A 22,492-nucleotide genomic window follows, 5' to 3' on the forward strand; every position below is an offset into this window, starting at 1 on the left:
GTTTGGGTTTCAATTTCATGAAGTTCTGTTCTGATCTTAATGATTTCTTTCCATTTGCTAACTTTGGGTTTGAATTGTTCTTGTTTTTCTAGTTCTTTAAGGTGAAGTATTAGATTGTTCACTTGCCATCTTTCCATTCTTTTTTTTTTTTTTCCTTTTTGTCTTTTTTCATGTCCGGCAACGGATCGCAACCCTCAGTGTCGCGCCCATACCGGACCAGGACCGGCAACGGGATCGCAACCCTCGGTGCTGCACCCACACCTCGCTCAGCCAGTGAGCGGGAACCGGTCTGTATGTGGGATCCGAACCCTCAGCGGGAGTGCCACCGCACTCCCAAGTGGCGCACTGTAACAGTGCACCACCGGGCCGGCCCAGCCATCTTTCCATTCTTCTGAAGTAAGCATTTAGCAAAAAATTTCCCCCTTAGTACTGCTTTTGCAGTATCCTACAGGTTTTGTTATGATGTATCATTGTTTTCATTAGTTTCAATACATTTTTTGATTTCCTGTTTGATTTCTTCTTGGACCCATATGTCATTAAGTAGAATGCTGTTTAATTTCCATGTGTTTGTATAGTTTCCAGAATTTCATTTGTTATTGATTTCTAATTTTAATCTATTGTGGTCTGAAAAAATAAATGGGATAATTCCAATTTTTTTGAATTTGTTGAGACTTGATTTGTGACCTAACATGTGATCTATCCTGGGGAATTATCCATGTGCTGATGACAAGAATGAATATTCTGAGATTGTTGGATGGAATGTTCTATAAATATCTGTCAAGTCCAATTGGTCTAGAGTGTTGTTTAGATCTTGTGTTTCTCTGCTGATTCTTTGCCTAGATGATCTGTCCAATATTGACAGTGGGGTGTTCAGGTCCCCTGCTATTATGGTATTAGTGTCTGTTTCCTTCTTTAGGTCTAATAGAGTTTGCTGTATAAATCTGGCTGCTCCAACATTGGGTGTGTATATATTTATGATTGTTATGTCTTCTTGATTGTTGAATCCTTTTTTCATTATATGGTGGCCTTCTTTATCTCTTTTTATGGTTTTTAGTTTAAGGTCTATTTTATCAGATATGAGAATAGCTACTCCAGCTCATTTTTCATTTCTGTTTGCATGGTAAATCTTTTTCCATCCTTTCACTCTTAGTCTATGTGAATCTTTATAGGTGAGGTGGGTCTTTTGAAGGCAGCATATAGTTGGATCCTCCTTTTCTATCCAGTCAGTCAGTCTGTGTCTTTTGATTGGGGAATCTAATCCTTAAAATTAAGAGTTGTTTTTGAAAGGTGTTGATTTACTCCTAGCATTTTATTTATTTTTGTTTGGATGTCTCAGGTGTCTTTTGTTCCTTTCTTTCTGATTTATTGTTTGTCTTCTGTATTTGTTGGTTTCTTGGGTTGCAGATAAACTATTTTTTTTCTCTTTGTTGGTTTCTTGGGTTGCAGATAAACTATTTTTTTTCTCTTTATTGTTGGCATTTTTATTTTACTAGTGGGTTTTGATTTTTCTTGAGTTTTTATGACAGTGGTAGTTGTTTTTCAGGTTCCAAACCCAGTCCTCCCTTGAGAATTTTTTGTAAGGGTGGTCATGTGGTAGTGAACTCCTGCAGTTTTTGTTTGTCTGAGAAATATACTATTTGCCCTTCATTTTGGAAGGATAGCCTAGTGGGGTAAAGTATTCTTGGCTGGCAATCTCTGTCTTTTAGTATTTTGAATATATCGTCTCATTCCTTTTCTGGCTTTTAGGGTTTGTGATGAAAAGTCTGATGTTAGTCTGATTGGGGCTCCCTTATAGGTGATTTGATGCTTCTCTCTCACAGCTTTTAAAATTCTCTCTTTGTCTTTTAGTTTTGCCAGTTTGACTATAACATGTCTTGGAGAAGACCTTTTTTGGTTGAATATGTTTGGGGATCTTTGAGCTTCCTGAATCTGAAGATCTGGTCTTTTCCTATACCTGGGGAGTTTTCTGCCACTATTTTGTGGAATATGTTTTCAATGCAATCTCCTTTTTCCTCCTGTTCTGGAATACCGATGACTCTGATATTCGAGCACTTAAGGTTGTCTGATATCTCTCTTAGATTTTCTTCAATGTTGTTAATTCTTTTTTCATTCTTTCTTTTGTTTTTTTTGTCTGCCTGTGTTATTTCAAATAGCCCATCTTCAAGGTCAGAAGTTCTCTCTTCTGCTTCTGCAAGCCTGCTCGTTAAACTCTCTGTTGTGTTTCTTATTTCATTGAATGAATTGTTCAGCTCAGCATGCTCTGCTATATTCTTTTCAGGGCATTGATTTCCTTGTACATTTCTTCTTTCAGGTCCTGTATACTTTTCCTCATTTCATCATGTTGTCCAGCTGAGTTTTCTTATATTTCATTTAGTTTCCTTAGAATTATCACTTGATATTCCTTGTCAGACATTTCAAGGGCTTCTTGTTCTATAGGATGGAGAGCTTGAGAGTTTTTACCCTTTGGTGGTATACTTCCTTCATTTTTCATATTTCTGGTATCTTTCCTTTTATGTTTAGTCATTGTGGCAAGGGATTTCATGGTCCACTGGTTTGTTACTATTGTCTGGCTAGGATCCTGCCAGGGCTGCCAATTTGGCATGGCTGCCTCAGTGACTGCTTGGTGACCTGCTGGAGCTTAGGGTGCATGGTTGCTGTGGGTCTCAGGCCTCTCCGGGAGGTGCCCCTCTGGTTGGCATGCACTCTGCCAGCCTGCGGATGGAGTCCAGTGGTGGCGAGGCCTACCTGCTAGGACATGTGCTGGTGCTGTGGGTCACGTGGTCTCTGTGGGATTCAGGCCTCTCTCCGGGGACACCTCTCTGGTTGGCGTGTGCTCAGCCAGGCTGGGGATGGGGTCCCTGATACTGCTTACTTTGCTTGGAGTGTCTCACTTCATTCAGATGTTCAGTGGTTATCAGTTAAGTCAGTTTCTGATGCTGAAAGTCAAAAGTCCATCTTGTGGTGGTGACAGAGACCCAAGGGTCTCATGTTGCAAGATGGTGGAAGCAGAGAGAGCAGAGTCTGATTTTATTTTCTTTGAATATATACCCACAAGTGGTATTGCTGGATCATATGGTAGTTCGATTTTTAATTGTTTGAGGAATTTCCACACAGTTTTCCATAATGGCTGTACCAATTTATATTCCCACCAACAATGTATAGGGTTTGGTTCCTTTTTCTCCACAGTCTCACCAACACTTATTATCTTTTGACTTTTTGATAATAGCCATTCCAACAGGTGTGAGGTGATATCTCATTGTGATTTTGATTTGCATTTCCCTGATAATTAGTGATGCTGAGCATTTTTTTCATATGCCTATTAGCCATTTGTATATCTTCTTTGGAGACATGTCTATTCAGCCCTTTGCCCATTTTATAATTGAGTTATTTGTTTTCTTACTATTGAGTTGTTTGAGTTACTTATGTATTTTGAATATTAACCCCCATCAGATGTATTTTGCAAATATTTTCTCCCATTAGGCAGGTTTTCTCTTCACTCTGTTGATTGTCTCCTTTGCTGTGCAGAAGCTTTTTAGTTTGATATAACCCCATTTATTCATTTGTCTCTTTTTGCTTTTGTTGTCTGTGCTTTTGGGGTTCTATCCAAAAAAAGTTTCCCAGATCAATGTTATAGAGGTTTTCCTCTGTTTTCTTTGGGTAGTTTTGGAGTTTTAGGTCTTATGTTTGTGTCTTTAATCCATTTTGTGTTGATTTTTGTATGTGGTGGGAGATGAGGGTCTAATTCCATTTTTCTGCTTGTGGATATCTAGTTTTCCCAATACCATTCATTTATTGAAGAGACAGTCTTTTCTCCATTGTGTGGTCTTGGCATCTTCGTCAAAAATCAATTGACTGTAAATACATGAATTTATTTCTGGGTTGTTTATTCTGTTCCATTGGTCTTTATGTCTGTTTTTATGTCGATGCCACACTGTTTTGATTACTTTAGTTTTCTACCAGATTTTGAAATTTGTATTATGTTGCCTCTGGCTTTGTTTTTTTTTGTTCAAGATTACTTTGTCTATTTGGGGTCTTTTATGGTTTCATTTGAAATTTAGGATTGTTTTTTCTGTTTCTGTGAAAAATATCATTGGAATTTTGATGGAGATTATATAAAATATGTAGATTGCTTTGGGTAGTATGAACATTTTAACAATATTAATTCTTCCACTCCATCCAGGAACATGGGATATCTTTCCACTTATCTGCAATATAACTTCTTTTCACAACTTAGCCTAGGTTCCCATTATTTCTCTCTTGAAGTACTTTAATAGCCCATTTCATACTTCCAATTTGCTTCTACCCTTTACAATCTCTTTTTTACAGAGCCACCAAAGTGATTCCTTGAAAATATAATTCTGACCATTTCATTTCTTTTCTCAGATCCTTCATAAAAGGATAAGAAGCAGAATGCTTTGGCTGGAACTTTAAGGCAAAAGCCATCAGCTAGCAAAGGGAGTTGGAAGACAGAACCTTTTGGAATTTCAAAAGTAGATAGTTAAAAATCAGCTAAAATACATTACCCACATCAAGAGTGCAAAAAATTGATTAAGACAGTGGAGGACTCACGAAAAGAATTTTTGAAGAGGAATTCTCTGGAGAGAACCTGGCTATGATTGCCCCACCCCAATTACCTAATGAAAGCACTTCAGTGTGACTATTTAGAGGTCTTAATATGTGATGTTTGCAGAATGGGTGACAAGGTGGTTTTTTTTTTTTTTTTTTTTTTACTTTCACCTGCGAAATTTAAAGGTCTGAACTTGGGCAGACTATTTGCTGATGCTGGAGTTAAGCTCACTCTGTTGTGTTCAATGCAGAGTTCAATAGGCAAAAGGATTTGTGTATGTTTCATGTGGACCAGAATAGTGGCTGTGAACCGTGGAAGAGCAGGGTGAGTAAGTGGTAAGTAAAAAATATCAGCAGAGTGATGGATGAATTGACATTTCTCCTTTAGTTGCAAATAAAATTGTAAATGTCTATGAATCTAAGAGGTATGCATCTTCCCTATGTTCTTATTAGAGCTTTGCCTTCCTGTAGGGACAATAAACAGGCAAGCGGTTTGTAAAATTTCCCCATTGTGTTGACGCATTTTGATTGTCTCTCTGCTGTTTCAAAGAATTCAAAATAAGCCCCTTTTGACCTGTTTTTGTCTTTTTTCCACTCCAGTTTAAGTAAGGAATAAATTGATTTACCCCCAATTTTTATTTATTCCTACTATTTTGATTTATTCTTCCATTATTTTTCTTCCAAACTATTTTTTGTGCCTTATAGCCAATCATTCTTTATTCTAGAGTGGTTAGTATTATTTTCTTTCTTATTTAAGAAAAAAGAAAGTACAAAATCACTATGCAAATGAACAAAGTTCTTAATATTTCTGTTTTTGACATTCTGTTTGTTTTTGTGGGATTTCTATCACTTGCTCTCCCTGCCACCTATAATATTTCAGAAATTTGGTAATTTAATTAACAAAGTTGGTGTTCTTATTTCTAAATTTGCTGTGAGTTTGGAAAATAGATCACATGAAAAAAATATCAATGACTTCAGAACAATTTTACAAATAATAATAAGGGTAGTTAGATTGATTTGGAAGATAGCCTACATTTATGTGATACATTCGTCCATTTATTCATTCATCTAATAAATATTTATTAAGTGTGTATTACATACTAGGCAGTGTATTAGATGCTAGGATACAGAGAGAGTGGTTACTGCCCTTTAAAACTTTACTGTGAATAAGATAAATGCATATAAACAATTTTGGTAAAATTAAATAAAGGGAATAATGGGGCGTATTACAGAGAGCACATACAGCAGAACTCTTACCTCTACTTGGGGATGCAGCAGATGAAAGAGGATGAAGTGGGTCATAGAATATTTTGAAGAATTGAGACTTAGAGCTAGCTAGTTCTATAAAATGAGAGAAGGGCAGTTCAGACGGGGGGAAGAACATCAGAGTAAGTTCAGGATGTCTGAAATCATAAACAACACTGTTGTCAAAATAGAGAGTCAAAGCATGAAGAGCTTTATACAAAATACTAAGACAGGAGGACTTTATATTGAAAGTGAGGAGAAGTGTCCAAAGAATTTGAATCAGGAAAGTGTCGTGACTAGGTTTGCCTTTGCAACAAGTACCAGTCTGGCAGCAGGTTTCACTAAGTTAGAAGGGGTTGAAGGTGAAGAAAAGACCAGTCAAGAGGCAGTTGAGAAATAATAAGATCTCAGCTAGGGAAGTTGACAAATTTGAAACTTGTTAAGGAGAAAGAATTAATAGAGCATGGTGATGCCATTGCAGTGTGATGGCTCCCAAGTTACTGACTTGAAAAACCATTTATAAAATTCATTAATACTAAAAGGTGAGGCATGGCTAGAGAAGATGATCAGCTCAATTTTGGGCATTTTCAACCTAATGAACTATTGAGACATCTGAGTGCAAATGGCTGAGAGGCATTAGAAATACTGCTCTGGAGCTCAGAGGAGAGATGAGGGTTAGCTATGTAGATTTGGGAGTCAATAGCATCTAAAGGTGACTGGAGCCCTGCCAGTGAATGAGATTTCTCAGGAATAGTGGGTAAGTGATAAGGAAGGGGATTAAAAAAAGAAGCTCTGGGGGCTGGCCCGTGGCTCACTCGGGAGAGTGCGATGCTGATAACAACAAGGCCCCGGGTTCGGATCCCATATAGGGATGGCCGGTTAGCTCGCTGGCTGAGCATAGTGCTGACAACACCAAGTCGAGGGTTAAGATCCCCTTACCGGTCATCTTTTTTTTTTTTTTTTTAAAAAAAAGAAACTCTGGAACATCAGCATTCAGGGGCAGAGAAAGTGGAGCCCATATTCATGATTGAGAAGAACAGATAAGAGGGGTAGGAGAAAAATAAGGAGAAAATGGAGTTGCAGAAATTAAGAAAGGAAAGTTTCAGAGAGAAAGGCATTTTTTATTAAATTCAAAACTAAAAATTTCAAATAGCTACTTGGGTTAATAATCCATCTGTAACAGATAATGGACAGTGATTATTTGTAAAAATTTTTACTTAGATTAGATTTTGATTTTAGAACTTCACATTAATTGATATTTAGCAAACCTCTGATCTTAAATTTTCTTATTTTTAAATCAGTACTTTACAAGTCTAAGCAAATCTGCAAATGTTTTTCCTATACTAGATCACAAATGAAAATCTCATGAAAGACAGTAGAAATGCTCACGTACATTAGTTTTTTAAATTCAAAAGTTTGCATCAGGGAACATTATTTTTCTTTTTTAAAAATGTGTTTGCACAAGTTATTTTGTTTCTTCCCTTTTTTAATATTGTGACAATTATTTTTAAATGTTTTATTGTGAAAATTTTTAAACAAATAAAATTGGAGAGAATAGTATGATAGACATTTATGTATCTATCTCCTAGATTCAACCATTATCAACATTTTGCCATGCTTGCTTTGTCTATTGTGGAATATACTATAAAGCATATGTACTTCACAGGGCCTGGTTTTCCAAAGCCTTGCAGTTTCAAATATTGACCTAGCAAGGACTGGAAATTTTCCTCAGGCTATAAGTCTCTGGTGTAAGATACAGATTTGTGGCACAGCAAGATTGCTGGCTCAAAGACAGATTAGTTACTGATTGTTATGTAGAGATACTGAGAAATTGCTGTAAGAAGGGAATGTTTGCTAAGATCAAGCTTGTATTGATAAGACCACTTAATTGCCTTACTGGAATGTCATCTGGCTTGTTTCACTGAAAGTTACCAGCCTATATTGTTAAACTATAACCCCACCTTTGTTCTCTTCCTGTAACTTCCTGGTCTGGAAAATAAATGCAGGAAGAGAATGCCAGTTCAGCGTTAATTTCCTGAGGAAGGGATCCCTCTCACTTGAGGGTTCCAGGGAAGTTAACTACTTCGGGGCTTCTCATTGCTCAGAAGAGATGGGCTTTGAGCAATCCTTTGCATCTCTGTCACTGAGGGGAAGTGGGGTGACAAATCCGTGGGGGGAGAAGCAACACAAAGCAACAGTCTATTCCTTTAATTTTTTTTCTTTTTTTCTCTTGTTTTTGTCCTCCCTCCCTCCCTTTCTTTCTTCCTTCCTCTCTTCTTTTCTTCCTTTCTTTTTCTCTGCAATGTTTAAAAGTAAATCCTTGCTATGTCATTTCATATCTTTTTCTTCAAAAAGTTGTTCTTCTGAAATAATCACAGTACCTTATTACACCTAACAAAATTAGTATATCATCTTCTATCTAGTCCATATATCATTTTCCCTGGTCACTTAAAAAATATCATTTATCATGATTTATTTAAATCAGAATTCAAACAAGGAAGGTCTTTGCATTTTGTTTCTTAAGTTTTATTTACAGAGGGACCTCCATTCCTCCTCCCATCTTTTTTTCTTCCTTGTTATTGACTTATAAAATAAATGTGTCATTATCCTAAAGAATGTTCCACATTCTAGATTTGACCAACTATTTATTCATGATCTCATATAACATAATATATTTTTCTATTTCCTATGCTTTCAGTAACTGATAGTTAGAGAAGTTGATTAAATTCAGAATTCAGGTTTTTCTTTTTTTTTTAGCCAGTAATACTTTATACTGGTACTATATACTTCATATTACATCACATCAGGGTCAACAATGTGTGACTGTTTCACTTTTAGGGATGCTAAAATTAATTACTATGTTCAGGGTGGTAATCCAATGTCATATTACTGATCAATCATTCTTGTAATGGTTTGTTTTAGTACCCATTGAATAATATTGCCTGAAACAATATTTCATTGAGGGTTGCAGAATGATGATTTTTTGAATCTTTTATTTATTCTCCACATTCTACTGGGAACATTTTCAAGATGAATACTGTGTCATGACTTCATTTGTATTTTCAGCTTCCTTGCTTTCTGGTACTATTAGATCGTGCAGGCTTATGTTGTACATTTCCTGCCCCAGACCTTTAATCAACTATTACTCCAAGGAGCCATGGTTACCTTTAGTGGATAACAGGGATCCTTCAGCCCGGATTCCCTACCAAACAGATTTTGGTGCAATCGCAAGGCAGCATGAATAAGGGAAAAAGGAAATGAGTCAGGAAAGAATGGGAAGAAAGGTACAATGATATGTACCCAGCTTTCATTGTTTTATGCTAATCCGTGATGGAACTACATCCTTTTTTTTTTTTTTTTTTTCCCTTTTTGTCTTTTTTCTTGACCGACAACGGATCGCAACCCTCAGTGTCGCGCCCGTACCGGACCGGGACGGCTATGGGATCGCAACCCTCGGTGTTGCTCCCGCACCTCGCTCAGCCAGTGAGCGGCGGGTCTGTATGTGGGATCCGACCCCTCCGCGGGAGCGCCTCCGTGCTTCCCAAGCGGCGCACTGTAGCAGTGCGCCACTGGGCCGGCCGGAACTACATCCTTGCCAAATACATCTGCATGGCCATGTGGGGCATCTGTAGGTAGACTGTATGAAGAAACCATCCTTTGTGCAAAAGAGAGGAGCACATTCATCTCTCTGGCCCTGTTTGTCTCATCTCCCTCTGGTCAAAGATCACTCCTCCCTTGCCCCCAGGGAATTATTTTTGTGCATTTCTCTTCTGCATCATCCAACACTTTTCAGAGCATGTTGGGCAGCCAAATCCTATGCCCCCTATTGTGACATTTTGACTGAGTATAGAAGTTGTGAAAAGGACTAGAACTCCAGGTTGATCTGGCTTTGAGAGCAGTGGCCAAAGGGTAGCACCCAGTGCTCCAGGTCAAGGTATTTGTTGGTCCCATGTGGTGGAATGAGTGGACCTGATGGGAATTAGCATGGTGGTAGCTGAGGTGGAACAAGCATCTCAGCATCTGGGAGGCAGTGAGGCCAAGGGAATCTGGAGAGGTACATAAGATGTGTTCAGTATAGAAACTTGTAATAATTTAAAAAATATAATTTTAAACACCTGGAGTTATTTCTTCAATTTTTTCCCTTTTGCTCTTAGAGTAATCTGAAAAGACCTGCGTTTTTGCAAAAAGATGTTACTTTTAGAAAGCAAATTCTGGGTTGTTTGAGTTAGGACACTTCTAGAGAACACGCGTCATTCCCATCATATTCCATTAGCTGGAACTCAGTTGTCTACAAATAAGTTCAAGTAGTGCTGGGAAGTGTGGTTTAGCTGTATTCCTAGGGAGAGGAGGTAACAGGTTTGCTGAGCTAGTTTCTGCAACATAGGTAATGTTTAGCACTGGAATATTTCTAAAGTACTGTGGTGATGTTCTCTCAAGCAGTTACTGGTTCCTGTTAGAGGCTAGTATGTAACATGCCACAGAAGTCACTGATGAAGGGATCCAGATGTTTGGCCAAATAAAAGACTTTTTTTTGGTAACCGACATAGGTTTAATTCAAAATTAGAAAATAGAAGAAGCCATAAAGATAGGAAATTGGCCATCTCAGAATATTTGTAAGTGTTATGATATAGCTGAGCCACAAGTTGATAAAACTTGGGTTGCTAACTTCTTTTACTATATTCCGACGTTCAGGTCGAGATGCAAAGGGAATGTAAGAAATGATTATGTTGTTTATTGAAACTGCAGTTCAACTTTATGTGGTAGGAGCAATGAGCTATTTAGTGAATTTTGTTTTGATCCATTTAATGCAGTGCAATGTAAAACATTTATTCTTGCATACTTACGAATCATTAGCAATATGTATTTCACAAAGATGCAACTCAGTATTATTACTATTACATACATATTGGAAAACAAAATAGAAAGCATCAAGGCTGTGTATTATGATATTTTTTGAGAACAGAAGTTTCTTTATTAACAGCATAGAAAATTAAAATAGGTTTTATTTGGTGTAAGTTTCTCCTTTTCATAAAAAGTTATCTTAAGGGACAATGATCTAGTATTTTATTACAAATACTAAAGACCAAGACATGGAGTTATATCCATGTTCCTTGTTAAAAGGTTTTAGTGATATTTTATAGGTGGCTATTTCCGATAAAATCTAAAGCAGAGGGCTTTTCAAGTTTTTATTATGGAAAATATTAAACTTAACACAAAAGTAGAGAATAGTATGATAAATGTTCACCTCCTATCACTCACCATCAATTATGAATATTCTACTATTCTTGTTTTATATATTCTTCTCCCCAAATTCTGTTTATTTTACTTGAATATTTTAAGGCAAATTTCATACCTCGTATTATTTTACATATACATACTTCAGCATGTATCCTTTCTTAATAAAGACTTTAAAAAATAACTATTAGTACTGCTATCATTCCTTCTCCCACATCTAATATTCGGCTCACATTCAAATTTTCCCCATAGTCTCAAAGGCATATTTTTATAGTTGGTTTGTTTGAATCAGGATCCCAAGAAATTTCATACTTTGCATTTTGCCGATGCTGCTCTTCAATCTATTTTAATGCCATAGCACTTCCTTTCCTCATATTACATCTGCATATCATCTATTTATGGAAGAAACTGCCTCTTTTGTCCTGTTGAATAACCCACATATAGAATTTATCCGATTTCTTCCTCGTGATATTATTTAAGAAGTTCTTTTTTCTTCAGCACTTCTTGCAAAATAGCAGTTAAAATTGTGATCAGGTTCATAATAAAAGTTTTTAAAACAAGAATACTAAAGAGGTAGTGCTGGATACATCCTATTCTATCATATCAGGATATACTTCCTGTCTGTCTGTCTCCCTTTCAGTGATGTTATCATCAGTGGGTCCAGATGGTGGAAGCCTGCTTATCTAAGTGTTCTTCATCATCATTTTACTCAGCGGTTTTAACATCTAGGGATAATCATTGTCTGACTAAATTATTTATTTATTTTTTAAATTCTATCATTCTTTTTGCATTTATTAGCTGTGATTGTTCCATAAAGTTTAGCTATCGTTTGTGAACTATTTGGTTATCCTGAAACACGGTCCTTACAGAAATGGAAGGATAATTTTTTAATTCTTTCCCTTTCTATAACAATTATAGAAAAGGTGACTCCCGCATTTAGTGAAGATAATCAATGATTTATGTGGGTGTGTTAGTATGAAAGCGTGAAATTTTAGATAGGCCATGTGTTTTAATCCATTGCTGTCACTATTCTTGTTGAGCTCAAGTGGTCCCCCTTTCGCCAGGGGGAGACTTTTAAGTTATCCTTTTGTCATGACCACAGTAGTCTTAATAGGTGCTATAAGTCCCAGGTTCACCTTGTACATTTCCTTTTCCTACCTGAAACCTTAAAGCAGGCATTTCTCCAAAAAAGTCCTGATTCCTTTTAGTGGTAAATGGAATTTGGAGACCACAATTTGTGCATTATTAATGCATTATTTATATTATTTGTGCATTACGTGTGTCCATTATTCTTCTAGTCCTTTTCAGTGAACAAAGCTAAAAAAGAGGTTATTTTTCTAAAAAAAGTTTAAATAAAATACTAATTCATATTGACATTTCTATGAAGATTACAGGTTTTATTTAACTTTAAAGGTTTTTTATATATGTATCGCTTTTATCCTGAAATTTTGCCCTTTTAACACTTTTAATATTTATATTTTTATATTTGGTTAGTTCAAAAATACTACTAGTTACGCTACTCACAAGAAGACCAATGAACATAATTTAAGATTGTGTGTGTGTGTGTGTTGTCCTTGGAGTGTATGTCCCATTAGGGATATACTGTCAAAATACTGACTTGAAATACTTATCTATGTGTTTATAATTCCTCTATAAAGAAAAACTTTAACTTATCATTTAGTTGATATGCGCAGTTGTATTTAGGTTCTTTTTATCCCATTTATTCTCAATTTTTGGAGGTTGCTTTGTTTTTTTTTTCCTTTTAGCTCAATTTTTAAATTAATTTAAAACACTGTGGAGTTCCAAAATCAAAACTATGAAATAAGTACATTGAGAAAGAACTTGCTTGTATATTTGTTTCCATATCCTATTCTCTTTCTCCTCAATGTGTAACAGACTTTTTTTAGTCTTTAGTTTATTCTTTCATTATTTATTCTTGAGAATATCAGCAAATGTGCATGTATTTTTCCCACTTCTTACACAAAAGGGGGCATATATTTTCTCTTCTGCACCCTTTTCATTCATTTAATGTTGCCTATTTTTGCTAGTCTATTTTAGAGATAGATCCCTCAATGTGGGATTGCTAGGTCAAAGGGTAAATCGATACAACATTTTACTAGATATTGCCAAATCCTTTTAATCAGATTTGTATCATTTTGTTTTTGAGAAGATTTTAAAAATAAGCATTCCCTAGTCTTTGATCTACTGAATCAGAACTCAGAGATTTGGGCTCCTAGGTGAGTTGGGTGATCACCCAGGTTTGGGAAGCCTGTTCTAAAGAAAATTTTAAGGCCAACATTAAATTAAGTCTAATTTATTGCTCACTTGATATGTGCTAGGTACTGTGCTAGGCATTGATAAGAGGAATCCCAAGATGAACATAATATTGTATCCTCTGGGTGATCCCAGAGACTGGATAGTGGAGGAGAAACATTTATAACCAAATCATTGTAATACCTCGTGACTGCTGGTATAATAGAGATGGTGCTAATGGGGGACAAAACAGTGAATAACTGCCTATAAGAACTGCACCTGGGATAGATTGGGATTGACTATTCCTAATAAAAGCAGAAATATGCATTTAACAAATTCTTTACAAAACTGATTTAATCCAGTTTCCTTTCCTGAAAAGAAATAAATCATGAGTTTAACCCTGAACTTATCCCATCTGTACTTGCTTTTTTGATTGTTTTATTCTTTGACTTACTTCAGTTTTCAAGTTGAAACTACCACGGACATCTATGGAGATTTTCCAACCTAAAATTGTAACAGTATGCAGAGTCCTAACATAATGACATTTTCATGTGAAAACATTACTATAATCATGAGCATTCCGTGCTCTTCATGAAATAATAATGTCATTCATGTAGTTGACAGGAGAGCAGATAAAAGTCAATAAAAAGAGAATTATTTATTAAAAAGATCTAATGTTACAAGAACAGTACACAGAACTATTATCTGACTGTGCCTTCCACATGGTATATACCTTATATATATTATATATACAGATTGTATACAATATATTTAACGGTTTGACATGGAGTCCACAGTACCTTCATTTGGGTATGTAAAACATTTAAATTTCTAATTATAAGGAGTGTTGTTTTCTTCATAGTTTGACATTATACAAAAATACAGTCTCTTTAGTGATTTAAGACTGTGGGGTTACTATCCCATCTAAGAAAAAACTCATTTAGTACTGCAGTTGAAAAGTAATGTACCTTGCTAAGGAATGCTTTTCTGCATTCTACAAAGTAACAAATATGTAATACATTAGTACATAAACATTGAAAACCTGTTTTTTAAAATAGGTTTATGATGCAAAATACATATTCTGCGCATGTTGATTAAAAACATCTCATATCTCTGATTCCTGTAAGAATACATCAGACATTCTAGATGTAAATATTCTTTCAGATATGTACCATCCATCAGCTAATTGTAAATATTGGTTAATTTGAATTTGCCATATATTGACATTATATTTTACTGGGCTTTGCTTTATAAGAGTGTTAGTAATACCTTGATTCTTAAATCCCTTCACTAAATCTAGTATAGAACATTATGAGAAATGAAGAAAATGGTTTGCTTCATGAAGTATGTAAAAATTGTCTTCTGTTTTTTAATATTCTTTTTTCTTTTTCTTTTTGATACACAATTTATTCTTGCAAGTTACACCATACCTGGGAAAGCTTATGTTTTGCCAGCTACACAGTTAGTATCCCACTATTTACAAAGTTCAGTCTCTCCCACTCCAAAGGAGGCATTCAAGAAAGGCCACTTGATTTGTTACAGGCTTAAATATTCACCGTGTGTAGTGTTTACTATAATAATCTGTTGACTAAAATAGTCTTTTAAATCATTTCCTGTTTGTTTAGGGGTGTCTTAGGGGACATAATTCACCCCCAAAGAGAATGAATAACTGACATATATAGCTATAGGTGGCTGTAAGACTTTTAAGGATGTTCAGAACAGAAACTTTAATCTCCCCTCTGATCCTACAAGAATTAACCTCAAGAGCCAGCAATTTGAGCTCAATATTGCTTCATTTTGCTTGTCATTAAAGATGCAAATAAAGTTAACAGGTTTAGATTACATAAAAGAAAAGAAACAAAACTGCTTTTTACTCACATATTGACAACACCTGTAAAACTATAGTTTCTCCAGGCTCTTTTCTGACATATGACTTTGCAATAACTATCCTTTCAGGCATCTTCATGGGTATAATGTCAACTCTAGCACATCCTCATGTTTGTTACAATTTCTTAAGATATCATCAAACAGAACACTTTTACTTGCTTTCCAACAACTATCTAGGATTGTTTAGGCTCAAGTTGACGCCTCAAATAGCAAATGGGGATTGTCTCCCAAGCCACAGAATTAATCTGTGCATGGCTGGCTAGACTAGCTAAGCTCCTGTACTGATGCTATGTTTCCACAGCTTAATTTTTTAAAAATCAATTTACCCAAGAGATCCTTTTTATTTTAGTAGTTGGTAAGATTTTATATGTGGTATGCAATGCATGAAACTGTTTAAAAAATCAAAATTTATTTGTGATGCTTGAACCACTTTAATCCACAGACTATGCATAATTATTTGAACAACAAATTTTCATTGTCCTTAAAATTATTTGCAATTGGAATAAAACCTTGGACCTGATTTAACATCTGCTTTGGCAGTAGGTAGAGAAATAGAAAAGCTCTGTCTCTTTGCTTTCATTTTTAGGTTAGCACCCCTGGCAGCATGTCAGTGTCTATAGTTTTTAGTGGTCATATTTTTTATGTGACTTTAAACTATCTTTTGTTATTAAAAAAAACATTTACTGTATTTGCTGATAGATGACAAAATACTTGATGAAAAATAATAGCACTTCAATTCATTTGGACTCACTTTTTGTTTACCTTGCACTAATGTAAATGGCTTATTCCCTACCCTAAAAACTTGCTCTAGGGGTGCATATAGAATAGCATATTGGTAAATCTTGCTATTTCACTGTGCAATAATACAATATTGTTTGAGAAAATTTTTGTGTACTTATCCTATAATGGACCACATAACTGAAGTATTTTCCATATCTCTTGTTGGTTTGGCAATTGAAGTAGTCAGCTAAAGGCAGAATGAAAAACACTGGACTCAGCCTTAAGCAAACCTTTCTTTCTCAGTTTTGTATTTGCTTTTGAAACAGGTCTGCTAGAAACCACTTACTTAACAAATGGATGGCACACGCTCAGAGTTATCAGATATAAAATCAAATTCCAACATATCAAAAAAGTAAAGAATACATTTGACAGAAATTACCTTTTCTTACAAAAATTCATTACATACAATCTGCATATTTTTATTGGACCAAGAACTGTCCTTTCCATTCACAAAAATCAAAGAGAAACCTGATGGACAAGTAATATTCTCCCCCAACCTCCTGTAAGTGCACCATGTGTAGTCCCAAGTTTTTAAAGCTCATCTCAGGATCCTGGGGTCTCCACTTACACTACACTCTATTCACTGCTGTTATCCGGCTAAAGCAAAGAAAAGCAAATTAAGTCAGCATTTTCACCAGTAGGTTGAAAGAATCATTAATGCCAAGAACAACGTTACTGATGATGAAGGTGTGCAGAAAGTGTGGAGGGTCGACTGAGCACTTGTGATTTTTCCACCTGCGAAAAAAGAGAGCACCAAATGGAGCAAATTATTTTGGCTTTGCTTGGGCTAGACAAGAGTTGTTTTCAGTATATAAGACAAATGAACGCAACATTGGTCCTGCTTCTGATTAGGGTGTTCTTCACACTTATGAAAGAAGACATTGTCTGAGGTTTCCAAAGTTACATGGAGAATAGAAGTATATATGGAATACTGGGTTGTAAAGTCTATATCATGTCTAACAAACATGGCTAGAGGATTTAATGTAATTTTCACCAATGATACACTGAAGGAAAACCTCCCAAATTCCAGGTATGAAAAAGAAAATAATTTCTACAGTGCATAGTTTAGGAAATGGAGCAAAAATAATTAGCAAATTTTGTGACATTATAAATTCACAATTACTTCAGTCAATTTTTCGATTTAATAATAATGAAATATTTTATTTATTTATTTATTTATGGGTCCTTGATTGATTATCTCAGTTGGGTAGATTTAAATTCTAGATTCTCATGTCAAACTTGGCAAAGGAGGGTCATCTATCAACCTCACTTACACCCAGGGGAAGTTTTTCTGTCTTGAGACCAAAACATTACATGAAGTTGATGTATTAGAATGGTTATTTTATTAAATTGACTGATCCAAGTTGATTGGTCTACAGAACTTCGATAGCTCCACATAGTCACAAACTAAGTGCAACTTTTGGATACTAACTTCAGGAATGGTTCTCTAAGCCTTAAGTTTTCTGAAGCATCAGCATGATAATTGATAGCTAATGAATGCTTACTATGTGCCCTGCACTGTACTAAGCCCTTTATACAGATTATCTTATTTGATCTTCACAACATTCCTGTAGGTAACTATCATTATTTATCCCTCTCTTGCAGATGAGGAACTGGACTTTACAAAGATTGTAGGTCTTGCTTAAAGTAACTGAGCTAGGGATTAGTGGATCCAGATGCTCTTATGTACTGTCTCTCTTAAAACAATGGTTGGCCTTGGTTAAAACCTTAATAATGAAAGTAAAATATACAACCCAATTTTTGTAATCTTCTTAAGTCATTTGTCCTCTCTGGCCAGAATGAGTGTAATGGAATTCTGGGTGTGATTTTCATTCAGTGATAGAGTCTAAATTTATTATCTAGACACTTACTTAAGAACTAAAGAATCATTTGTTTGGCAAATTCTCTCTCTCTCTCTCTCTCTCTCTTTCTCTCCCCCCCCCCACCACAGAGCAGCATATCTTCTTTCCTTTGAAAATGTTTTACAGCTAATGCACTAACAAAACCTTTTAATCAACATATTGGAGAATGTAACATATATTCCAACTTGCACAAAATGGGGTTATGGTGAAGTGCATGGCCACATGTGAGCTATAAGAAAGTCAAGATGACAAAGCCTTGCTGGAGTGGTATGTGCTGCTTAATAAATTAAAAATGTGAAAACATCCTTTCTATTTATTCGAGAGTTGCTGCGTCCTTGTTAAATCAACTTACATGACACTTTTACAGGAACATCTCACTTTCAGAATGCTAAGTAGGGTCTGTATCTCAAATTCCAAATAAAATCCACAAATCTAAAACATTATTTTGGTATAACAAAACAAAGCAAAAAATACTGTAGAACAACAAAGTTGGACTAAGTTCTAGCCCCAGCTGTACAACTAAGTAGCTGTTCCACTTGGGCAAGTCATTCAATTTCTTAGGCTATTTGTTTTTGGAATGTGGTAAGAATGAAACCAGTTATTGCTCAGGTTCTATGGATCTAAGGTGGACAGCACTATGAAATTTTGCTTTATTGAAATTCAGGAAATGGGTAATTAACCAAAACATAAAAGTTGATGATTTTTTTTTTCATATGATAGAAGTTACAAGTTAATTAAAATATAAATGGAAGAATCAAGGTCTTTATAAGTACTTCCAAGCTTGGGGCTAAACTTACTCAGATTATACTGTAGACTCTTATTGTGTTGGAGTTGAAAAGAACCTTAAAGAGTCAGAGAATGAAAAGCTATATGAATAAAAGAAAAAATTCACCCAGATTTCTTAAATTTCGACATTTTATAGTCTTGCTTTATCATTCTCTCTGTAAATATATACATTTTCCCTGAACCACTTGAAATGAAACTGCAGACATGATGCATCTTTTCCTTTAAATACAATGTATAGTTTCTAAAAATATAACCACAGTATAGTTTATGAAAACAGAAAATTCATGTTGATGTAATATTATCTAATCTACAGGTAATGCTTAAATCTTGTATTTTTATGTGAGAGTTATGTCAATAGATTTTCCTCAAAGTTCTAGTTTGTTCTATTCTTTTTTACATGATATTTGCCTTTCATCTTACTTGGTAGCATCAAAAAAAAAAAAAAAAATCAAAAGCAATGCCTCTGGTCAGATTCCAAGTTATAAGTATGTTGAATAAGATAGGGCCACATACAGAGCCTTACAGGATATCACTGCAATCTTCTCTTTAGGTTGATAACTGCTTGGGAATGATTGGTCAGCAAATAATGCTCGTAATTACCCATTCATTAAATGCACATTAAAATTTTTACACAATATTTTAATGATAATTGCCTTTTACTTTCTTAGAGATTTGCATATCTAATTAAATCTTTTGCCTTTTTGACTACCTCAACAAAATGGTAAAACTCTCTTCCAAATTTGTAAAATCTTCCTTCATTTAATTATTTTTCTCTTGCCGGAGTAAGAATGATGGTGGTGGTGAAGATACGCTGTCTTAGAGAAAAGCATATCTAGGTTTGAATACTGGTTCTGCCACTTAGTAATAATGCAGTTTTAGCAAGTTACTTAAACATTCTCCATAAAATAGGAAAAATACTACCTAATTCATAGGATGTGACTAAGATTAAACAAGATGACATACGTGAAACACTTTTGACTATGCAAAAGCTAGCAATTATTAATATTACTACTACTACCACGAATGTTCAATAAAATTTATAATTTGTTTAGAAGTCAACAAACATGATCAAATTTTGATTTTAAAAGCATTCCCTCAAACTCCCATTACCTAACAATAAAGGCAATCAAGACAGTGGAAAAGCAGGTATGTTAAATCACTGTAATATCAGTTTAAAAGCAATATTCCAAAACCCAAATGGCCAGCAAGGTACTACTTGAGGCCAGGATAGGTGAGGAAATTTTACAAATGAGTACATTCCAATAAAAATCAACTCCTTTCTAGATCTGTAGAAATTCTGCAATTGTGAGCAGATTACCATGGTTTACATTACTCAAAGGATGATATGGAAATCACAGTGAGAAGAAAACCCCTCAAAATCTCCATTATATCAATTTTGATGAGTTTTACGGCATCTTGACATTGTGGTGGTCATCAAATTAAGCTTATTATGTCAAAACTTACCTGAATATGATGGTACCCTGATTTGGGAACTAGCTGTTCCATCCCCTCCTTCACTGTGTGCTCGGACTTCAATGATATAGACTCCAGGGTCAGGGAGTGGTACTACTGCTTGAGGTTTCTGTGTTTCAATAACTTCACTGCTGCTGTGACCCTCTTGCCTATAAAAAACCTAAGAGTAATAACAAGGGTTAAAATATTTGATATTCAATTAAAATCTTTAATTGTTTATTGACTACCTATTGTTCATCACATTCTGAGCTAAGCACAAGGAGTTTATAGCCTAGACAGATATATAATATAATGCATGTAAGCAAATATAATGCATGTGTTCAATACTTCAATGAAGTATACATAAGGGGCTATGGAAGTACAGAAGAGAGAGTTTACTTCTGTCTGGTGATTTAGAGAAGACTTTGTAGAGGAGGTTGTGCCTGAGTTAAGTATGTAAAGATGAGTAGAGTTCACTAATTGGAGAAGGGGAGGAGGAGAATTCCAGAGAGACTAAAGATTAAAAAACGTGTCTAAGCAATAAGAAACCATGGCCAGAGTACAGAATGTCAGTACATGTCAGAGTACAGAAACAACCTATTTCATGGTTTTGTTAGGAGAATGAAATGACAGGGTGTGTGTAAAATAGCTAGCTCAGGACCTGCTGCATGAAAAGCTTAATAGGAGAAAGCAACTTCTGTTGCCATCATTGTTCATTGTCAATTAGTCAGTATTTCAATTGCATCACAAAAGATGGGCTGACTTCGGAAACTAGACAAAAATTTACATTTTTTTAAAAATGGAAAATGTGTTTTGAGCTTGAACTAACTTGCACACAAGAAAAAAAAAAAAAAAACCTTGAGAAAAGCAACATTTTCATGTACTGAAGCCTGCTGTACTTGATCTGCCCTCTGCGTTCTGGTCATGTATGCTGTCTCTATTTCACTTCCTTTATTTTTCACAGATTTAAATTTTACCTCAGGGACTTGGGAGGGAAGTGTATTCTCCTTAAACATATAACATGTGCAATAATTGTATCTACTGAAATCATTACTGGGAAGGACTCCATAGCCTCAATGTGAATGCAAAGTGATAAGAGCATTACCAAATATTTATTGGGCATCTCATGTGGGCCAGGTATGGTGCTATACACTGCAAATTCATCAGAGAACAAGACCACATGGTGCCTTTCCTCGTGGCTCTTGCAGTCTAGTATTGCAGACAGATCAGCAATGCAATGAAGTGTGATACATACCGCAATGGGAAACATATTTGGTGCTATAGCAATGCACAGAGCAGGTACTTAGTCAAGATTTGGGGAATCAGAAACACTTCCTGGAGAATGCCTATAGCAGATTCTTTTGGCTTAAAAAATGACAAATGTTTCAGAATTTATGCTTCTGATTTTGACTATAGCATTGTAATGAATTAGAATTCTGATCATCCACATGAGGTAATTAGAAAGCAAATTTATGGGTATGGGAAAGTATGTAAATTGGTGAGGACTGGCAGGGGAGTGACTATTTTAGAGGACACTGTTATAATGGTTCGATAAATTACAATTCTTATGACAAAGAAAAATGTAGCCAGCAATGCATATCTAATGTTGCTATAAAATACAAAGTTGAAGAAAAATTTGTGGATCAGTTGAGATTTAGGATCAAAAAGCAAAGGCAGGAAAAAAAGTCAGTTAAAGGTAGCAAAAGGAGTTTGAGATTAAATGTGGCTTTTACCAGTACATCCAGGGAGATGCACAGCTACACATTGGTAAGTAGATACAGTAAGTGAAAAGATACATTAAATTAATGGTTAATTTTAGGTGCTTTACAGAACCTTGGCTCATTTTAAAATCCTGATTTAGAAAAGATGAGCAAGAATGAGAACTATGAGAAAGCTAAGGAGTTATCAAGACATGTCAAAAATAGTTATTGACAATAAGAAGGCCAGGGAATTTTTTGAGAATTGGACATTTATAGATTGGCAGTTGCAATGACAGCTATCTTTATACGTAAAGGAACTTGTATAATGTATTGCCAAGACTATTCTCAAATTCCTTTTTAAACACTGACAACCAGCATCACATATGAAATTATGACTTAAAATAAATTTATTTGGTCAAATAAACCCAAAACCAAACCAAACAAGAAAAAAACACAGAGATCAGCCGCTTATCCGAAGAGATGATCCTAACCAAAAACTTAACGTGATGCTGCTATTCTCAAAGGTGTGATCTGGAAATAGCTATTCCATATGTTTGATGGTAATAGAATATTGAGGTGTGTGTGCTAAAACATAACAGAATAAACTTTTTGCTGGTTATAGCCACAAGAACCCCTGAGAAAGATGGGTCCTATTAAAGTGACGGCCTATTTCTCCACTGAGCATCTTGGAAATAGTTAATGGGGACAACTGCTCTTCATAATAGA

At 35.3% G+C, this 22,492-nt stretch overlaps 1 protein-coding gene across 1 annotated transcript in view; it reads right to left on the reverse strand.

Moving 5' to 3' along the window:
* Positions 1–13,932: 13,932 nt before the first annotated feature.
* CNTN5 (contactin 5) overlaps positions 13,933–22,492 on the reverse strand; it is a 269,147-nt gene continuing 260,587 nt past the window's right edge. The window contains exons 14-15 of the mRNA XM_008587234.1: positions 20,079–20,247; positions 13,933–16,701 (exon numbers count right to left, since the gene is read on the reverse strand). Of these exons, the coding sequence (XP_008585456.1) occupies positions 16,598–16,701; positions 20,079–20,247 (273 nt within the window). The 3' untranslated portion in view covers positions 13,933–16,597. The remainder of the gene's footprint in view (positions 16,702–20,078; positions 20,248–22,492) is intronic.

Source organism: Galeopterus variegatus, unplaced genomic scaffold (genome assembly GCF_000696425.1).
Source record: "Galeopterus variegatus unplaced genomic scaffold, G_variegatus-3.0.2 Scaffold4311, whole genome shotgun sequence".
NCBI classification, from domain to species: Eukaryota; Metazoa; Chordata; class Mammalia; order Dermoptera; family Cynocephalidae; genus Galeopterus; species Galeopterus variegatus.